Source organism: Musca autumnalis, unplaced genomic scaffold (genome assembly GCF_047663935.1).
Source record: "Musca autumnalis isolate F117 unplaced genomic scaffold, ASM4766393v1 scaffold_2, whole genome shotgun sequence".
In the NCBI taxonomy this organism is placed as follows: Eukaryota; Metazoa; Arthropoda; class Insecta; order Diptera; family Muscidae; genus Musca; species Musca autumnalis.
In genome coordinates this window covers 187,846,017-187,867,627 of record NW_027411755.1, presented here as the reverse complement: position 1 = coordinate 187,867,627, position 21,611 = coordinate 187,846,017, and the positions used below count along the sequence as shown (strand labels likewise).

General features: G+C 40.7%; 1 protein-coding gene across 1 annotated transcript; it reads left to right on the top strand.

Annotated features, from left to right (window-relative positions):
• Positions 1 to 9,571: 9,571 nt before the first annotated feature.
• On the top strand, positions 9,572 to 10,339 carry LOC141392474 (seminase-like). The gene has a single exon (XM_073965412.1). The coding sequence runs from the start codon at positions 9,572 to 9,574 to the stop codon at positions 10,337 to 10,339; it is 768 nt and encodes a 255-aa protein (XP_073821513.1).
• Positions 10,340 to 21,611: the final 11,272 nt, after the last annotated feature.

Below are 21,611 nucleotides of genomic sequence, written 5' to 3'. Positions count from 1 at the left end.
CTTTTGTAAGGGAGGAACCCTAAAGAGAGGACGATATGGGTCATTTTAGTAGTTAAACTAAATGTTGAGACATTTTAGGAGACCAACGTTTGGACCAAATTGGTTGACCCGTTTAAGAGATATCGTGCATACCATTTTAGCGAAATTTTTTAAATATTGTGGGGAAGTACCGGAATTTTGGACAAAATATGATGAAGGCCAAATTTTGGACCAAATCGACCAAATCTCCAGCCACTACATATGGTGACATAGGGTCTTTTGCAACTTTCAGGCTGTTTTCTCAAGAAGTATGGACTAGCTTCCGAAAAAAAACTTTAGCGTCGTAATGGATACAGAGAATGCAAGTTGCTGCAACAAAAACCAAAGTGATTTGAGAGCAGGTCGTAAAGTGAAATTATCTAAAATTTTGTGTGGGAGGTACCCGAAGGAGTGAATAAATATTGTCCATATTCAAACCTGATCTGGTAGATATATTAGGATATGTAAAGTATGGACCAAATCGCGCACTCCCTTTAAGAGTTATCGTGCACACAATTTTTTCCGAACATTTTTGAACTTTTGTGGTGAGGTACCTGAAGGTGTGGAGCGATATGTATTATCTTCGTACTTAAGCTAAGTTTAGACAAAATATTACGAAGGTCAAATTTTTGACCAAATCGGTTCATCCGTTCGAAGTTATCGTGCGCACCAGTCAGCCAGACAAACAGACAGACGGACGAACATTGCTAAATTGACTCCAAATTGTCTGAAACGGATTTCGTTCAAACTTGTTTGGGGTCTAAAGCCATTATTACGATGAGGCACATTCCAACTCTTAAATATCACCAATAGGCCTCTTCCCCTCCGGGACCCCCATCAACACCCGAAAATTTGGTGACGATCGGATCAAAATTGCGACCAGATAGTGGTGTGGGGATGAATGATACCAAGGAACGGTCTTGACCGGCTTTAACATGGCAAAGCCCAGGACTTATCTTGGTCCCTCATTCATCTCAAGTGGACACTGACCTCCCCGTGGTGTCACCTGGGGAGCTGCCTTTAACGCCCGTTAAAGGTAGTGAGCTAACATGTGCCGCGCGTTCACCCATAAGAACGATAAAAACTTGGGTTGGGCTAGTAACTCACCCCGTCAAAATAGCTTACTATGAAAAAACAAAGAAAAAGAAGAAGAACAAACCCCTCTAAAGTTGACGACCCCCGCAAGCGTATTAAGGACCATGATCTGCGAATCTGCACCTGGAATATCAGGACTCTTTACAGAGTAGGTGCAGTTCACGCAGGAAGTGCGATGGAATCGGGCAGACGTAAAGATCACAAACGATTACGCAATGTATTATAGCTGCCATGAAACGAAGCATGAGCTAGGTGTTGGATTTATGGTAAACCGGAGGCTTAAAAATCTTGTATCCAGTTTGATGAGAGAATTGCCACAATCCGTATAAAAGCAAAGTTTTTTAACATCAGTCTCATCTGCGCCCATGCTCCGACCGAAGAGAAATACGAACAGATCAAGGATATATTCTACGAGCGCCTAGAGAGAGTATATGACCGCTGCCCTGGCCACGACATTAAGATTGTTCTAGGAGATTTTAATGCTAAAATTGGAAGGGAAAATATATTCGGTCCCACGGTCGGCAAATTCAGTCTTCATGAGGTAACATCCGACAACGGAATGAGGCTGATTGATTTTGCAGCGGCAAAGAACATGGTAGTGAGCAGCACCAGATTCCCACACCTCGACATACATAAGGCTACGTGGATATCCCCGGATGGGAAAACAAAAAATCAGATTGATCATGTTGTGATAGATGGAAGACACTCGTCCAGTGTGTTAGAGAAGCTGCAAACACAACAGACAGCACAAGCCTACTACGCTCAACTGACTCGCATGCTGGAAAACAGAACTCCTTGTCCCGATAATGTAGAAGCACGTTGGCAAAGAATAGCCCACTCCCTTCAGACTGCCGCAAAAACCATTCTTGGGTACCAAAAACCTCCACCTAAAAATTTATGGTACGATCAGGAGTGTCGTAAAGCTACAGAACAAAAGAACGCGGCATATAGAGCAACACTACATTCCGTAGCAACACGAAGAACGAAAGAAACTTATCGGGAGAAGAGGAGAGAGGAAAAGCGCATTTTCAGGAGAAAAAAGAAGGAGCAAGAAAAACGTGAGCGTGAGAAACTCGAGATGTTCAGGAGTCAGAATGAAGTCCGAAAATTTTACCAGAGTATAAAACACCAGACTGAAGGATATGGTGCAGGCACATTCTCATACAAACATGACCAAGGGAATCTGGTAACTGATACAGATAGCGTACTGAGGATCTGGAAGGAGCACTTTATGCAGCTGTTGGTATCGAATATGGATGGGGATGAAGATACCCCAGAACCAATCGTAAATGACAATGTTGAATGTCTACCACATAGCCAACGCGAGGTTACGACAGCCATTAATCGGCTGAAAAACAATAAGGCAGCAGGAGCTGATGGACTTCCCGCCGAATTGTTCAAGACCGGTGGCGAAATGCTGGTAAGGAGTATGTATCAGCTAATTTGCGAAATTTGGCAGGAAGAAAGCATACCCAACGATTGGAACCTCAGCCTACTATGTCCCGTACACAAGAAAGGAGACAAAACGGTTTGTGCAAATTACCGAGGTATAAGTCTCCTTCCCATCGCATATAAAGAGTTGTCGAGCATACTGTGTGAAGGGTTAAAACCCATGGTCAATGAAATAATCCGCTTTTAGACCTGGTAAGTCGACAATTGACCAAATCTTCACACTGCGCCAAATATTGGAGAAGACCCACGAAAGACAGATCGACACATACCACCTATTCGTCGACTATAAGGCCGCGTTCGACAGCCCAATTAGAGCAAAGGTGTTTCAAGCCATGTCTGAGTTTGGCATCCCTGCAAAACTAATTCGACTATGCAGGATGACATTGGCTGACACAAGATCAGCGGTTAAAATAGGAAAGAACCTCTCCGAGCCTTTCAACACAAAACGAGGTTTCAGACAAGGTGACAGTCTATCGTGTGACCTATTTAATATCCTACTGGAAAAGCTCATACGAGATGCGAATATATATACGGCCAGAGACAAAAACAGCACGACATACAATAAAGATGTAATGTTGCTTGCATACGCAGATGACATAGACATAATACGTAGATCAGCGCGAGCCGTAACAGCCACCTTTGCAAAAGTTGAAAAAGAGTCTGCCAAAGTGGGTCTGGCAGTCAACGGCGATAAGACGAAGTTTATGCTATCAACACGCAAGTCGTCTAGTAGACTCGGACCAATTATAAATTTGAGATAGTAAATGACTTTATCTACCTCGGCACCGCCATAAATAAAACCAACAATATAAGCCTTGAAATAAAGAGAAGAATAATATTGGCCAACAGATGCTACTTTGGTCTAAATAAACAGTTTAAAAGCAAAACCACCTCTACGCAAAAAACAAAACTTACACTCTACCGGACACTGATACTACCCGTTCTTTTGTATGGATCTGAAGCATGGGTACTTACGAAAGCAGATGAGGCTGAACTTGGTGTGTTTGAGAGAAAAATTCTTCGAAAGATTTATGGACTAATATGCTTTGAAGGTGAATACCGACGTCGTATGAACCACGAGTTTTACCAGCCGACCGACATCGATATAGTAAAACGTATCGAACTACAACGATTGCGTTGGTTTGGCCATGTCAGCAGGATGGATAAAGATGCCCCCGCCAAAAAGGCATTTGAATACGAGCCACTTTACGGTATACGCCCCAAGGGAAGGCCAAAACTCCGATGGAAAGGCCAAGTTGAAGAAAACATGGCGTCCAAAATTGGAGAAGTAAGGCAAAAGATCGGTGCGTTTGGAAATCTATTCTTAGTTCGGCTTATGGAACAAGACGTTCTGTTTAGTATAAAAGCCATCTAAGTAAGTAAGTAAGTAGTGGTGTGGGGTATAACAAATAAGAAAGTAATTCAGTCAGCTGTTCTGACGGATATGTACCTTCAGCCTCTGACCAAAAAAAAAAAAGCAATAACAATAAATATGCCGTATATAATATATAAATATATTGCTTTTGTGTCTCGAGTTTTCTTCAAAATACGCGTTTCTGATTCCTGGGGTTGTACTGAGCAAAAAAGTCCACTAGACTATATGTCTACGGTGAAAATCGAACCTCCCGATTTTGAAGTTTTTTTATATTTTGCCATATAACATCCAAATCATTCAGGCAGTTTTGGGCTTGTGGAAGGCTCTATTTACACCGTAGACATATGGTCTAGTGGACTTTTGTGTAGATACCGTAATATGGAGCTATTCCAAATCATTGACATATACCAAAAATTTTTAGTAAATAACTTCTGATTCATAGAGAACACGAAATAATAATTTACGTTAAAATAAGTGAGGATGAATTTTGTGTGTAAGGTACGCGAAGAGGTTGACCGATATAGACCATATTCCCACCAGATACATGTCTGTAAGGAAGAATGTGCATAATTTTTAACCAAATCGATTGCTACCCTAGACAGTTATCGTTCACACAAATTTTCAGGAAAATTTGTAATTTTTGTTATATACCCTCGTTAGCCTAAAGGCTAAGGGTAAAAACAAGAAACCTGGATGTATGATCGATCCGAGAAACAAACATTGACTCTTATCACTACCTTGTTTTGTTGCAGGAAGATACGAACAAGCTCAGCACGGAAATTGGACATCGGAAGGCAGCAATAACAATATATGGCCACACTCTTCATTTAGATAACGTATCAGGTAATTGGCAAAGTATTATCCACACCATTCAAACAGCCGAAAAATTTATAATTGGATACCAGAGACCTCCACCAAGGACGCCATAGTATGATCCTGAGTGAAGAATGCGGCAGGTTCCTTATCAATTTGTAATAACTCGTAGCACACGACAAATTCATTGGAGGAGGAAAGGAAAGAAGACAAAAGCCTTTTCCAAAGGGAACAAGTAAACAAGTAAAAAAGAATCAGTCGACATTGCCGACAGAGATATACCCTCAGCCAGTGTGGATTGAAATATTTTTTTCCAAAAACAAGTAAGTTAAGTTCGGCCGGGCCGAACTTGTTATACCCTCCACCACAAGTTGTATTGAAGTAAAATTAAATAATTAGTTTCTTTTCGTGTATGAAGAAGATTTAATACTAAATTTCAGTAAAACAATGTGAGGCACCATTCTATAGGGGCTATTTCAAAACGTCGATCTATACCGACAAATTTCTGACGGAAAGTTTTTAGGCTCAAAGAAGACTAAGTACCAAATTGTGACTAATTGTGTGGTTAAACTTAAAAAACACCGAAAATCAAGAAGTACGCTTCTATGGGGATTTAGGAAGACGTGGACCTATACTGGTAATACTCTTCTGGAATATTTTATAACTCTTGGAAGACGAAATAAGGAATTTCAGCCATTTCGGTTGGATATTGACGTCACAATTATCAGTATTACTAAAATCGATAGGTACCGTTCTATGGGGGCTATATCGAAATGTGGACCTATACCGACGAATTTTAGTCAGAAATGGGTCATTATGAAAGCGTGGACCTGTACAGACATATTTCTGGCGAACAGTTTTATATCACATTGAAGACTAAATACCAAATTTCAGCAATTTTGGTGGAATATTGAAGACACAACCTTCAAATACGAAAAATCGGGAGGTGCCTTTCCATGGGGGCTGTATGAAGGCGTGGACCTATACCGACAAATTTAAAGGGGACTTTCGAGTACCCCAACGAAGTCTAAATACCAAATTTCAGCCATTTCGGTGGAATATTGAGACCACAACGTTCAAAATACCGAAAATCGAGAGGTACTGTTCTATGGGGGCTATATGAAGGCATGGACCGATGCCGACAAAGTTCTGGGGGGAAGTTTTATACCACCAACGTAGACTAAGTACCAAATTTCAGCCATTTCGTTGTGATAATGAATCTAAAACCTTCAAAATACCGAGAATCGGAGGTACTGTTCTATGGGGGCTATATGCAGGCGTGGACCGATACCGCCAAAATTATGGGGGAAAGTTTTATGCCCCTAAAACAGACTACGAACCAAATTTCAGCCATTTTGGTAGGATAATGAAGCTAAAACTTAAAAAATACCGAAAGTCGGGAGGTACCGTTCTATGAGGACTATATGAAGGTGTGGACCGATACAGACAAAATTCTGGGGGAAAGTTTTATACCCCTAAAGAGGACTACGTACCAAATTTCAGCCTTTTTGGTAGGATAATGAAGCTAAACCCTTAAAAATACCGAAAATCGGGAGGAACCGTTCTATGGGGGCTATATGAAGGTGTAGACCGATACCCACAAAATTCTGGGGGAAAGTTTTATACCCTTAAAGAAGACTACGTACCAAATTTCAGCTATTTTGGTAGGATAATGAAGCTAAAACTTAAAAAATACCGAAAATCGGGAGGTACCGTTGTATGGGGGCTATATGAAGGTGTGGACCGATACCGACAAAATTCTGGGGGAAAGTTTTATACCCCTAAAGAAGACTACGTACCAAATTTCAGCCTTTTTGGTAGGATAACGAAGCTAAAACCCTAAAAATACCGAAAATCGGGAGGTACCGTTCTATGGGGGCTATATGAAGGTGTGGACCGATACCGACAAAATTCTGGGGGAAAGTTTTATACCCCTAAAGAAGACTACGTACCAAATTTCAGCCATTTTGGTGGGATAATGAAGCTAAAACCCTAAAAATACAGAAAATCGAGAGGTACCGTTCTATGGGGTATATATGAAGGTGTGGACCGATACCGACAAAATTCTGGGGGAATGTTTTATACCCCTAAAGAAGACTACGTACCAAATTTCAGCCATTTTGGTAGGATAATGAAGCTAAAACCTTAAAAATACCGAAAATCGGGAGGTACCGTTCTATGGGGGCTATAACAAAACGTGGACCGATATATCCCATTTTCAATACCAACCATCCTGCAAGTAATAAAAACTTCTGTACCAAATTTTGACTCTCTATCTTTAAAATTGCGAGCTGTATCTTGATTTCAACAGACAGACGGACGGACTGACGGACGGACAGACGGACATGGTCAAATCGACATAGAATTTTATGCTGATCAATAATATATATACTTTATAGGGTCTCCGACGAATATTTCGATGTGTTACAAACGTAATGACAAATTTAATTATACCCTCCATATGGTGGAGGGTATAAAAAAACTTACGTATCTAGGGGGGGTTTTCAAAACAATATGGATAGGATAAAAGCGCAAAAATTTGCGGGGATTGCGAGCTCTCCAGTCACTACATATGGTGTCATAGGGCTTTTTTCTTAAGAAGTATGGACTTGCCCTTGAGAAAACTTTTACTGTCGTAATTTAGGCAGGGAAAGCAAGTTGCTTCAAACAAAAAAAGTCATCCGAGAGCAGGTCTTAAAGTGAATTTATCCAAAATGTGTGTGGGAGGTACCCGACGGAGTGGACAAATATAGTCCATATTCGAACCTGACGTATACCTGGTAGATATATTAGGATGTGTAAAGTATGAACCAAATCTGTCACTTCCATCAATAGCTATCGTATGCACAATTGTTCCGAACATTTTTGAACTTTTGTGGGGGGAGGTACCACACGGTGTCATAACGCTTTTTTGTACCTTTCTGACTACTTTCTCAGGAAGTATGGACTTGCCCGCGATGACGTACCGTCGTATGAGGGCAGTGAATATAAGTTGCTACAAGAAAAATCAAAGCGATTCGAGAGCAGGCCCTAAACTGAACTTATCCAAAATTTTGTGTGGGAGGTACCCGATGAAGTGGACCGATTGAGTACATATTGAAATATTATCTAAGTCTGGTACACATTTCACGATGTGTAAAGTGTGGACCAAATCGGCTACTCCCTTCAAGAGTTATCGTGCGCACAAATTTTCCGAACAATTTCGAACTTTTGTGGGGGAGGTACCTGAAGGAGTAGACCGATATCTTCGAACTTAAACTAAGTTTGGACAAAATATTACGATACCCAATTTTTGGACCAAATCGGCTCATCCGATTTATCGTGCGCACGAGCCAGCCAGACAAACAGACGGACATTGCTAAATCGGCTCCAAATTGTCTGAAACACATTTCGTCCAAACATAGTTGGGGTCTAATGTATTTAGGGTCTTTTCAGAAATTTGTGGCACTTTTTGGACATTTGAACTTGCCGACAAAAATGTGGATTAGGATTAAAGTTCAAAAATTTTGCGGAGGAGGGAATGGACCGACATAGTGCATTACGGAAGTGGATCTTATTTTGGGAGTAATACCTTTTCGATAGATATCGCGCCCACTAGTCATTTTAGTGGGTTATCGTACACCTGTTGGACCGGTATGCCAGCAAGCATGGAACTGTCCACGAAAAACATAATATAGCTCATCGGTATAAATTTCCAAATGACTCCGAACAGACGCTAAAATGCACTTGAACTTTTGTGGGGGAGGTATCCTAAGGAGAGGACCGATGTGGGCCATTTTAGAACTTAAACTAAGTTTGGACAAAACTTTCGGGCTGTTTTTCCAAGAAGTATGGACTTGCCACTAAAAAAAATTTTACCGTTGTAATTGAGACAGCGATTGCAAGTTGCTTCAACAGAAATCAAAGTTAGTCAAGAGCAGTTCTTAAATTAAACTTATCCGAAATTATTTTGTGGGAGGTAGCCGAAGGAATGGACAAATATAGTCCATATTCAAACCTGATCTATATCTGGTAGATATATTAGGATGCGTAAAGTATGGACCAAATCGGTCCGTGGCTTCAAGAGTTATCGTGGGCACAATTTTCCGAACATTTTTGAACTTTTGTGGGGGAGGTACCGGAAGGAGTGGGGTTATGAGTTTTTAATATTATCTTATTGCGAGCCCGGATTATTAAAGAAATTCAAAAAACCCTGAAATTCCGGCTTCAAAATGCTAGCATCAATTTTTGGTGGATGCAGTGGATATATCGAAAAGTCATTCACTAGTATCATGTTGCCCATGGTGTATTCTGTGACTCTTTTTTTGGGCATAAGTCTATAAAATGTAGGGTTAAGCCAGAAATAGAAAGGGAACATACAGAAACTTGTTGGCTTCAACCCATTTTTCTACATTGATGCCAGCACAGGTTCCACGTAAATTATTTTAAATGGTCGACATTATGGGACCCCTCCTAAAACACTTCATTTTAAACAATTTCAGGCGTACTATATAGAGTATGTTAACAGTTCGCGAATTCTGAATGGGTGAAACTGGGATTCATCGATTGTAAAACATTTTTGGTTTTTACCATATACCCTCGTTAGCATAAATACTGAGGGTATAAAAATTACTTACGAATAAACAAAAATATACCAAAAACATGTTTTGTTTTGTTTTTTTTTTCCTCTAAAGTATATAAATATATCTACCGTATTTATACAAATGTTTTCTTTAAATAACATAATAATAAGCCTCTCCCGAAAAATATTTCGTTTTTTTTTTGTTATTTCAAATTTTAATGTTGAATTTTTCTATAATCATTTCAAAAATTCACACAATGTTTTCCAAAACGTTTAACATTTTACTACGGCTTGTGTTGATATCTGTTACCTCTTCGATTTCTTCTAATACAACTCGCGATCAACAAACTCGAATTTCAGGTGGCAGTATCACCACCATTGGTACAGTACCATATGTGGTACAGTTCCGTTACGCCAGCTATTGGAATTTATTTTGCGGTGGAACTTTGATAAGTCCCAAATATGTAGTAACTGCAGCGCATTGTTTTCCCAGCGGTAAAGGTGATGGTGTTGTGGTAATTGGAGGTGTTAGCAACACGGATGATGAAGGAGAAGAACGTTACATTGATCACATCACATTACATCCTGAATACCATGCGGAGACAATGCACTCTGATGTGGCTGTAATTAAATTGGATGAACCAATGCTTGGAATGAATATTAAATCTATTCCTCTTTGTTCTCATCAATTGCGTAAAGGTGATTTGATACAAGTATCTGGTTGGGGCCAAACTAACGATACGGGACCAATGTCTGAGGAATTGAGGACGGTGTTGATGCCAGTATCATCTAAGGCCATGTGCAAAGAAGAGTATGGCAGCTTTGTGGAGAAAAATATGTTTTGTGGTTCAGGATTTGAAGCCAAAGGACATTGTTTGGGAGATTCGGGTGGACCAGCTGTACATTTGGGTGAATTATGTGGAGTTATTTCATTTGGTTATAAATGTGGAGAAGTGGGGAGAACATCAGCATTCACGAATGTTTTTACTATCCGTCAATTTATTGAAGAAGTAATAAAGAAATAAAGTTTTGGAAGAAGAAAGGTGTTATTTGTTTTATTGAAATCAAGGAGGATTCTAGTTTAGGAATTGAAAAATTGCTTTTGAAATTTAGGAATGATGGTCTGTAATGAAAATATTCTATAATAAGTATTAGACAGGTTATACTCCCGTACTAATAACCATGAAAACTATCCATAATATTGTTACGAAAGTAACTGGTAGATTTAAGTATAATTTAGATGAATTTCTGTTAATTTTGGAATTGGAATTGTAACGTAAATTTTTATTTAGCATTTAGTTTTTCTAAATCAAATTTACAACAACAATTGCTCCATAGAACTCCAATCACTATTTTTATACCCTCAGCCTTTAGGCTATGAAGGGTATATACACTTTCATACGGGCAAAATGTGGCTCATCGAAATAATGGTTTTAGACCCCAAGTATGTTTGGACGAAATGTGTTTCAGACAATTTGGAGTCGATTGAGCAATGTCCGTCCGTCTGTCTGTCTGTCTGGCTGGCTGGAGCGCACGATAACTCTCGAAGGGATAACCCGATTCGGTTCAAATTTTGGCTTTCGTAATATTTTGTCCAAACTTAGTTTAAGTTCGAAGATGAGCTATATCGGTCCACTCCTTCCGGTACCTCCCCCACAAAAGTTCGAAAATGTTCGGAAAATTTGTACGCACGATAACTCTTGAAGGGTGTAACCGATTTGGTCCATACTTTGCCCATTGTGGAGCGTGTACCAGACTTAGATCAGGTTTTAATATGGACTCAATCGGTCCACACCGTCGGGTACCTCCCACACAAAATTTTGGAAAAGTTCAGTTTAGGAACATCTCTCGAATCGCTTTGATTTTTGCTTTAGCAACTTGTATTCACTGCCCTCCATACGACGGTATAAGTTTCATCAGGGGCAAGTCCATACTTCCTGAGAAAATAGCCTGAAAGTTGCAAAAAACCCCTATGACACCGTGTGAGGAGGTTGGAGGGCAAAATAACTCTCGAACAGGTCTGCCGATTCGGTCCAAAGTTTGGCCTTAGTAATATTTTGTCCAAACATAGTTTAAGTTCGAAGATAAACCATATCGGTCCACTCCTTCAGGTACCTCCCCCACAAAAGTTCAAAAATGTTCGGAAAAATTGTGCGTACGATAACTCTTGAAGAGAGTGGCCGAATTGGTCCATACTTTGTATAGCGTAAACTTTCTACCAGAGTAATGTGAGGTTCCAATATGGTCTCAATAGGTCCACTCCTTCGGGTACCTCCCACACAAAATTTCGGAAAAGTTCAGTATAGGGCCATCTCTCGAATCGCTTTGATTTTTGCCAATTTTAGCCAACCTAATGCTCTAAATAGCTGCATACGCCAAATATTCCTACCCCCCACAGATTTCGCCTAGGAGGCCCCTCAATGGGTCCATCCCATATATGAAGGACTTTCATAATCGGTCGATTTTGTTTAACTTCCTACAATCAAATGATTAGCTATCAGCACTTTCTAGTAGCCGACCCAATCCTCTAAATAGCTGCATACGCCAAATATTCCTACCCCCCACAGATTTCGCCTAGGGGTCCATCCCATATATGAAGGACTTTCGTAATCGGTCGATTTTGTTTAACTTTCTACAATCAAATGATTAGCTATCAGCACTTTCTAGTAGCCGACCCAATCCTCTAAATAGCTGCGTACGCCAAATATTCCTACCCCCCACAGATTTCGCCTAGGAGGCCCCTCAATGGGTCCATCCCATATATGAAGGACTTTCATAATCGGTCGATTTTGTTTAACTTTCTACAATCAAATGATTAGCTATCAGCACTTTCTAGTAGCCGACCCAATCCTCTAAATAGCTGCATACGCCAAATATTCCTACCCCCCACAGATTTCGCCTAGGAGGCCCCTCAATGGGTCCATCCCATATATGAAGGCATTTCATAATCGGTCGATTTTGTTTAACTTTCTACAATCAAATGATTAGCTATCAGCACTTTCTAGTAGCCGACCCAATCCTCTAAATAGCTGCATACGCCAAATATTCCTACCCCCCACAGATTTCGCCTAGGAGGCCCCTCAATGGGTCCATCCCATATATGAAGGCATTTCATAATCGGTCGATTTTGTTTAACTTTCTACAATCAAATGATTAGCTATCAGCACTTTCTAGTAGCCGACCCAATCCTCTAAATAGCTGCATACGCCAAATATTTCTACCCCCCACAGATTTCGCCTAGGAGGCCCCTCAATGGGTCCATCCCATATATGAAGGACTTTCATAATCGGTCGATTTTGTTTAACTTTCTACAATCAAATGATTAGCTATCAGCACTTTCTAGTAGCCGACCCAATCCTCTAAATGGCTGCATACGCCAAATATTCCTACCCCCCACAGATTTCGCCTAGGAGGCCCCTCAATGGGTCCATCCCATATATGAAGGCATTTCGTAATCGGTCGATTTTGTTTAACTTTCTACAATCAAATTATTAGTTATCAGCACTATCTGGTAGCCAACCTAATGCTCTAAATGTGGGGGGTAGGAATATTTGGCGTATGCATATATGAAGGCATTTCATAATAGGTCGATTTTGTTTAACTTTCTACAATCAAATGATTAGCTATCAGCACTTTCTAGTAGCCGACCCAATCCTCTAAATGGCTGCATACGCCAAATATTTCTACCCCCCACAGATTTCGCCTAGGAGGCCCCTCAATGGGTCCATCCCATATATGAAGGCATTTCGTAATCGGTCGATTTTGTTTAACTTTCTACAATCAAATTATTAGTTATCAGCACTATCTGGTAGCCAACCTAATGCTCTAAATGTGGGGGGTAGGAATATTTGGCGTATGCATATATGAAGGCATTTCATAATAGGTCGATTTTGTTTAACTTTCTACAATCAAATGATTAGCTATCAGCACTTTCTAGTAGCCGACTCAATCCTCTAAATAGCTGCATACGCCAAATATTCCTACCCCCCACAGATTTCGCCTAGGAGGCCCCTCAATGGGTCCATCCCATATATGAAGGCATTTCATAATCGGTCGATTTTGTTTAACTTTCTACAATCAAATGATTAGCTATCAGCACTTTCTAGTAGCCGACCCAATCCTCTAAATAGCTGCATACGCCAAATATTCCTACCCCCCACAGATTTCGCCTAGGAGGCCCCTCAATGGGTCCATCCCATATATGAAGGCATTTCATAATCGGTCGATTTTGTTTAACTTTCTACAATCAAATGATTAGCTATCAGCACTTTCTAGTAGCCGACCCAATCCTCTAAATAGCTGCATACGCCAAACATTTCTACCCCCCACAGATTTCGCCTAGGAGGCCCCTCAATGGGTCCATCCCATATATGAAGGACTTTCATAATCGGTCGATTTTGTTTAACTTTCTACAATCAAATGATTAGCTATCAGCACTTTCTAGTAGCCGACCCAATCCTCTAAATGGCTGCATACGCCAAATATTCCTACCCCCCACAGATTTCGCCTAGGAGGCCCCTCAATGGGTCCATCCCATATATGAAGGCATTTCGTAATCGGTCGATTTTGTTTAACTTTCTACAATCAAATGATTAGCTATCAGCACTTTCTGGTAGCCAACCTAATGCTCTAAATAGCTGAATACGCCAAATATTCCTACCCCCCACAGATTTCGCCTAGGAGGCCCCTCAAGGGGTCCATCCCATATATGAAGGACTTTCATAATCGGTCGATTTTGTTTAACTTTCTACAATCAAATGATTAGCTATCAGCACTTTCTAGTAGCCGACCCAATCCTCTAAATAGCTGCATACGCCAAATATTCATACCCCCCACAGATTTCGCCTAGGAGGCCCCTCAATGGGTCCATCCCATATATGAAGGCATTTCATAATCGGTCGATTTTGTTTAACTTTCTACAATCAAATGATTAGCTATCAGCACTTTCTAGTAGCCGACCCAATCCTCTAAATAGCTGCATACGCCAAATATTCCTACCCCCCACAGATTTCGCCTAGGAGGCCCCTCAATGGGTCCATCCAATATATGAAGATATTTGGTCATACGTCGATATTTCAAAATTTTCACAATTAAGCAATATGAACCAGTTTAATTTGAGGAAAGTGGACAAATTCAGCTGTCCAACACTACTTTTCGTGTTTGCACATCTTTTCTAGATCCTGAGCAATATTCTGAAACATATACGTATACTTCAAAAACGATTTTGACAATATCTATAATCCTCAAAAACGATTTTGTCAAAATCGTTTTTAGCAAGTTGTTCTCAAACTGTAATAAAATGTGTGAGAATGTGTCTTGGCTAAGTGTGGTTGTGGTAGTGGTGGTGGTTTTTCAAAATCGATTTTATCTTCACACCCATCATACTTTACACATCCTAATATATCTACCAGATATAGATCAGGTTCAAATATGGACTATATTTGTCCACTCCATCCGGTACCTCCCACTCAAAATTTCGGATACATGTTCACTTTAAGACCTGCTTTCGAATCACTTTGATTTTTGTTGAAGCAACTTGCATTTGCTGCCTCAATTGCGATGGTAAAAGTTGTTTCAGGGGCAAGTTCATACTTCTTGAGCAAACATCCCTGAAGTTCTAAAAAACCCCTATGGTACCATATATAGTGGCTGGAGATCCATTATTTTTAGTATCTCCTCCGCAAAACTTTTGATATTAAATCCTAATCAACATTTTTGTCAGTTCAAACGCCCAAAATTCTTAAAACTCCCTAAATACATGCGTTTTTTGGAAAAAAAATTGTTTCAATATACACAGGCTGAGGGTATATCTCTGTCGGCAAAGCCGACTGATACTTTTTTACTTGTTATACCCTCAGAATTTATGCTAACGAGGGTACATATAATTCATACGGGCAAAATGTGTCTCATCGAAATAATGGTTTAAGACGCCAAGCATGTTTGGACTAAATCCATTTCAGACAATTTTAGTCCAGTCAAAATAGACATGCGTATAAGGGGGAAATAGCAATAATTCCTACAAAGCTGCATTTTTGTGAAAATCTAGGATTTGCCACTAGAAGTAACGTCCTAAAAGTCCCCATCGATCCTACGTGTACAAACGAAGTTATTCAGGGTCAAAGGTAGTTTTTGGTGGCCTTATTCAGTTTTTTGATTTTACTCAAAAACGGTAAGACCGACCAGAAATCGACTAAGGTAACAGTTGTAGGCTTAAAAAAATTCTACAAGAATGATCTTTAGGACTTTTCAATAGGATTCGCCATTCTTCACATATCGTGATATAAGTGTCAAATTACACATGTGAAGAAGTAAGTAATGTAATAGTTCCTCGAAATATTGGTCTTTTTTATTGTTGGTAGATTCGATAAAAATCACCGAAAACTATTTCAAAAAAATATGTTTATACATCAACATTTAGGCCAACCATATTATTGAAATAATGATTTTAGACCCAAAGTATGTTTGGACGAAATCCATTTTAGACAATTTGGAGTCGATTTACCCTTGTCCGTCTGTCTGGCTGGCTGTTGCGCACGATAACTCTCGAAAAATCAACCTATTTTGTTCAAATTTTTGATCTTGTAAATTTTGTCCAAACTTAGTATAAGTTTGAAGATGGACCATATCGGTCTAGCCCTTACGTTAATTAACCCCACAAATATTCAAAAATTTTCGTTAAGATTATTCGCACGATAGTTCCAGAAGGGACTAACCGAACTGTTCCAAACTAGCGATGTCGAAATAGTACTTCCAGGTTCGAATATGGACTATATCTGTCCACACCTTTGGGAAAAGTGTTCGGCTTGCGGCCCTTTTTACTACGGTGCCATTTTTTTTTTTTTTTGGACAAGTCCATATTTCCTGAGACGACGCCAAACTAAACTGACTAAAGCCTAAGATAACCCTGATTTTAGACCCCAAGTATGTTTGTACGATATCCGATTCAGACAATTTTGAGTAGATCTAGCAATGTCCGTCCGTCTGTCTGGTGCGCACGATAACTCTCGAACGGATCAATCGATTCGCTTCAAATGTTGGGAATCGAAATATTTTGTCCAGATTTGATTTAAATTCGGAGAAGGGCCATATAGGTCCACTCCATCAGGTACTTCCCCCACAAATGTTTAAAAATTGTTGCAAAATTTGTTCGCACGATAACTCTCGAAGGGAGTAACCGAATTGATCCAAACTTTGCATATGGTAATACTACCTCTAGGCATACATCAGATTCGAATATGGATTATATCGGTCCACTCCTTCAGGTACCTCCTACACAAAATTTGAAATAAGTGCAGTTTAGTGACACCTCACGAATCGTTATGAAAATTTTTGTAACAGGATGTTCGTGCGGCCCCCGTTACGTCATTGTAATTTTTTTCGAGGGCAAGTCCATAGTTCCCGAGATAATGGCGCATAACCTCAAAAAAACGCTGTACTATGTCGCGAGTTCAAATAAACGGTGGCCACATATAAAAGGAGTTGGCGTTGTCAGATGAATTTTGGTATAAATACTTATAGTTCACTGACAATGACGAGACTCAATCGGCCTACCCCTTCGGGTACTTCCACACAAAATTTCCGTAAAGTTCAGTTTAGGGCCTGTTCAAGAATCGCTTTGATTTTTGTTGTAGCAACTTGCAACCACTGCCCCCCCCATATAACGGTATAATCTTCATCAGGGGCAAGTCCATACTTCCTGAGACCTATGACACCGTGTGTAGTGGTTGGAGCGCAAGATAACTCTCCAACGGATCTGCCGATTCGGTCCACAATTTGTTCTTTGTAATATTTTGTGCAAACTAAGTTTATGTTCGAAGATAAGCCCTATCTGCCTACTTACTTACTTAGCTGGCCCATTACAGAACATTTGTTCTATAGGCCGAACTAAGAAGAGATCTCCATTCCTCTCTATTTGTTGCTTTGCACTCTGGAATACCGCGCCTTGTCATCTCATCATCCACTTGTTTGCGCCATCTATTCCTTGGCCTGCCAATTCTGCGTGCACAGCCATGTGGCATGTATTCATACGCCTTTTTAGCGGGTTCATCATCGCTCATTCTTATGATATGGCCTAGCCAACGCAATCGCTGCATCTCGATACGTTTAACAATATTGATGTCGTTGTATAGCAGATACAGCTCGTGGTTCATGCGACGTCGATATTCACCGTCAACGCAGATTGGTCCGTAGATCTTTCGAAGAATTTTTCTCTCAAACACACCAAGCACTGCCATGTCTGCTTGCGCAAGTACCCAGGCTTCGGAGCCATACATCAGCACGGGTAGTATCAGTGTTTTGTAGAGCGTTATTTTTGTTTGACGAGATGTGGCTTTGTTTTTAAACTGCTTACTTAATCCAAAGTAGCATCTGTTGGCCAATACAATTCTTCTTTTTATTTCACAACTGATGTCGTTTGTTGTGTTGACGGAGGTGCCGAGGTAGACGAAGTCTTTTACTACCTCAATATTATAGGAACCAACTTCCACAGTCGGTCCGAGCTCAATGGACGCATTGCGCGTCGACACCATCAACTTGGTCTTCTCACCGTTTACCGCCAGACCCACTTTAGCAGATTCTCCTTCGACCTTTATAAAGGTATCAGTTACTTCTTTTACTGATCGACCCATGATGTCTATATCATCAGCATAAGCAAGTAACATGTGACTATTGGTGTAGATTGTGCCACTTCTTTTGACGTTTGCCTCTCGTATAACCTTTTCTAGCAGGATGTTGAAGAGGTCACACGAAAGGCTGTCTCCTTGTCTGAAACCTCTTTTGGTACCAAACTCTTCGGAGAGGTTCTTTCCTATTTTAACTGAGGACCTCGTGTCAGTTAAAGTCATTTTACAAAGCCGGATGAGCTTTGCGGGAATACCAAATTCAGACATGGCTTGGAATACCTTTGAACGCAGCGGACTGTCGAAGGCTGCTTTATAATCGACAAAAAGGTGGTCGGTGTCGATCTGCATCTCTTGGGTCTTCTCCAGGATTTGCCGCAGGGTAAATATCTGGTCAATGGTGGACTTGCCAGGTCTAAAGCCGCATTGGTATGGTCCAATAATCTCGTTGACCATTGGCTTTAGTCGTTCGCACAATATCCCTGACACGATCTTGTAGGTAGACTTATGCCTCTATAGTTAGAGCATACAGTCTTATCTCCCTTCTTGTGGACGGGGCACAGGATACTCAGGTTCCAATCGTCGGGTACTCGTTCTTCCTGCCAGATGGTGCTAACTAGCTGATGAATACACCTTATCAGCGTGTCGCCTCCGGTTTTGAACAGCTCGGCTGGTAAGCCATCGGCCCCTGCTGCCTTATTATTCTTCAGCCGATTTATTGCTGTCTTTACCTCATCTTGGCTGGGCGGTATACATTCAATACCATCTTCTGGGATTGGGACTGTGGTATCTTCGTCGTCTTCGCTGCTATTGGATACCAACAGATTTGAAAAATGTTCTTTCCATATCCTGAGTACACTATCTGTATCAGTTACCAAATTACCTTGCTGGTCTCTACAGGAGGATGTGCCTGTACCAAAGCCATCAGTTTCATGCTTGACTCTTTGGTAGAATTTTCGGACTTCATTCTGGCTCCTGTATATCTCGATTTTTTCACACTCCCGCTTTTCCATCTCTCTCTTTTTCCTGCGGAAAAGACGTTTCTCCTCTCTCCTTTTCTCCCTGTATCTCTCTCGTGCGCTACGCGTTGCTACGGATTGTAAAATAGCCTTATATGCCGCATTTTTCTCTTCGGTGGCAGCACGACACTCCTCATCATACCATGGATTCCTTGGTGGAGGTCTCTGGTATCCAAGTATGGATTTTGCGGCTGTTTGCATGGAGTGGGCAATGCTTTGCCATTGCGCTGATATGTTATCGGGATGAGGAGGGCTTTGATTAAGCAATTGGGCTAGTTGAGTGGAATATGCTGTGGCTATCTGTTGTGATTGCAGCTTACCGATGTCTAACTTTCGTGTTGTGTCTGTTCGTACTTTGTTTGCTACGTTTAAGCGGGTGCGTACCTTTGCTGCAACAAGGTAGTGGTCCGAATCAATGTTTGCGCCTCGGAACGATCGTACATCCAACACGCTCGATGAATGTCTTCCATCTATCACAACATGATCAATTTGGTTTCTTGTTTTCTGATCTGGAGACAGCCAGGTGCCCTTATGAATATCGAGATGATTAAATCTGGTACTGCTAACTACCATGTTTTTTGCAGCTGCAAAGTCTATCAGTCTCATACCATTGTCAGATGTTTCACTGTGGTGACTGAATTTCCCAACTGTTGGGCCAAAGATATTCTCCTTTCCAATTTTGGCATTAAAATCGCCTAGAATGATTTTAATGTCATGGGCAGGGCAACGGTCATATGTTTCTTCTAAGCGCTCGTAAAATATATCTTTGGTCTGTTCATCCTTTTCTTCAGTGGGAGCATGAGCGCAAATAAAGCTGATGTTGAAGAATTTAGCTTTTATTCGAATTGCAGCAAGTCTTTCATTCACTGGAGTGAAGCTGGATACAAGATGTTTTAGTCTCCGACTAACTACGAATCCACAACCAAACTCATGCTTTACGTCATGGCAGCTATAATACAGTGCGTCACCTTTAGGTGTTGTTGTGACGCCTTTCCCAATCCATCGTATTTCCTGTATGGCAGTAATATCGGTCTTGTACTTTTCAAGTACGTCTGCCAATGCGAAGACTGCACCTTCTCTATAAAGAGTGCGAACATTCCAGGTGCAGATTCGCAGATCATGGTCCTTAAAACGTTTGCGGGGTTCGTCAACTTTAGAGGGGTTTGTTTTTCTTTTCTTTCGTTTTTTCATAGTAGGCTGTTTTTTCTAGGGGAGGGTTACTAACCCGACGCCCAAACCCAAGTTTTTAACGTTCTTATGGGTGAACGCGCGGCACATGTTAGCTCACTACCTTTAACGGGTGTTAAAGGCAGTTCCCCAGGTGACACCACGGGGAGGTCAGTGTCCACTTGGGATGAAAGAGGGACCTGCCTGCCTACTCCTTCAGCTAAATTGTTCGCACGATAACTCTTGACCTCAATTTCGACGGTAAAATTTGTTCAAAGTGCAAATCAGTAGTACTTCTTGAGAAAACATCACGAAAGGGGAGCACGATAGTCTGTTCGAAGATCCTTTGGAAATATATACCGATGCTGTTCGTTGTGGTCCTGTTTACAGCGATATTATATTTTCGTATACAAGTCCATGCTTCCTGCCATACTGGTCCAAATGTTATACGATGACCCACTACAACATTCAGAAAAGACTTTTTATACATTCGATCTGTCTGTAGATGAACGTTTCAATTCACATAGGCTGAGGGTATAACTCTGTCGGCAAAGCCGACTGATTCTTTTTTTACTTGTCCTTCTCAGTGGGCAGAAAATCTCCACGGAGAAAATTATCAATAAAAATGCTGTTCCTTTTTACTCGAAAAGTGTTCCCAAGGCCTATAGAAGGCCGGTCATTCAGAGTTCTGTTAACAACTTTTGACAACAAACATTATAGATTTTACATTATTGTGATTTGAGTTTCTTTGTATTTTAAGTCACAATAATGTTTTTAAAGACAAACATAACAAGTCAAAAATTATCAGTCGGCTTTGCCGACAGAGATATACACTCAGCATATGTGGAGTGAAACACTTTTGGGCGTATGAACCGTCAAAAAAATGAAGTGGATTAAAGATCAACAATTTGCGGATATATCGATAGATAGGACTTTTGTACCATACTTGCCTAAATCCTCGAACAGACTCTTAACCCCTCTCAGACTCTTTGCCCCTGAAAAAGCTTATACTGTCTTAATTTGGGCAGCGAATGCAAGTTGCTTCAACAAAAAACTACTTGATTCGGGAGCAGGTCTCAGAAAGAATATATCCGAAATGTTATGTGGGAGTTACCCGAAAGAGGGACAAATATAGTATCTGGTATTATGATGTACAAAGTATGGACCAAATCGGTCACTCCCTTCAAGAGTTGTCGTGCGCACTGTTTTTCCGAACATTTTTGAACTTTTGCGCGGGAGGTACCAGAAGGAGTGGACCGATATGGCTTTTCTTCGAACTTAAACTAAGTTTAAACAAAATATTACGAAGACTAAATTTTGGAGCAAATCGGCAGATCCGTTGGAGAATTATCTTGTGCTCCAACCACTGCACACGCTGTCATAGGGGTTTTTTTTGCACCTTTCAGGCTCTTTTCTCCGAAAGTATGGACTTGCCCCTGATGAAACTTATACCGTCGTAAAGAGGGGAGTGAATACATGTTGATTCAACAAAA

Bases quoted from the DNA above. Each gene is read 5' to 3' on its own strand.
- LOC141392474 (XM_073965412.1), top strand. From the start codon at position 9,572: ATGTTTTCCAAAACGTTTAACATTTTACTACGGCTTGTGTTGATATCT.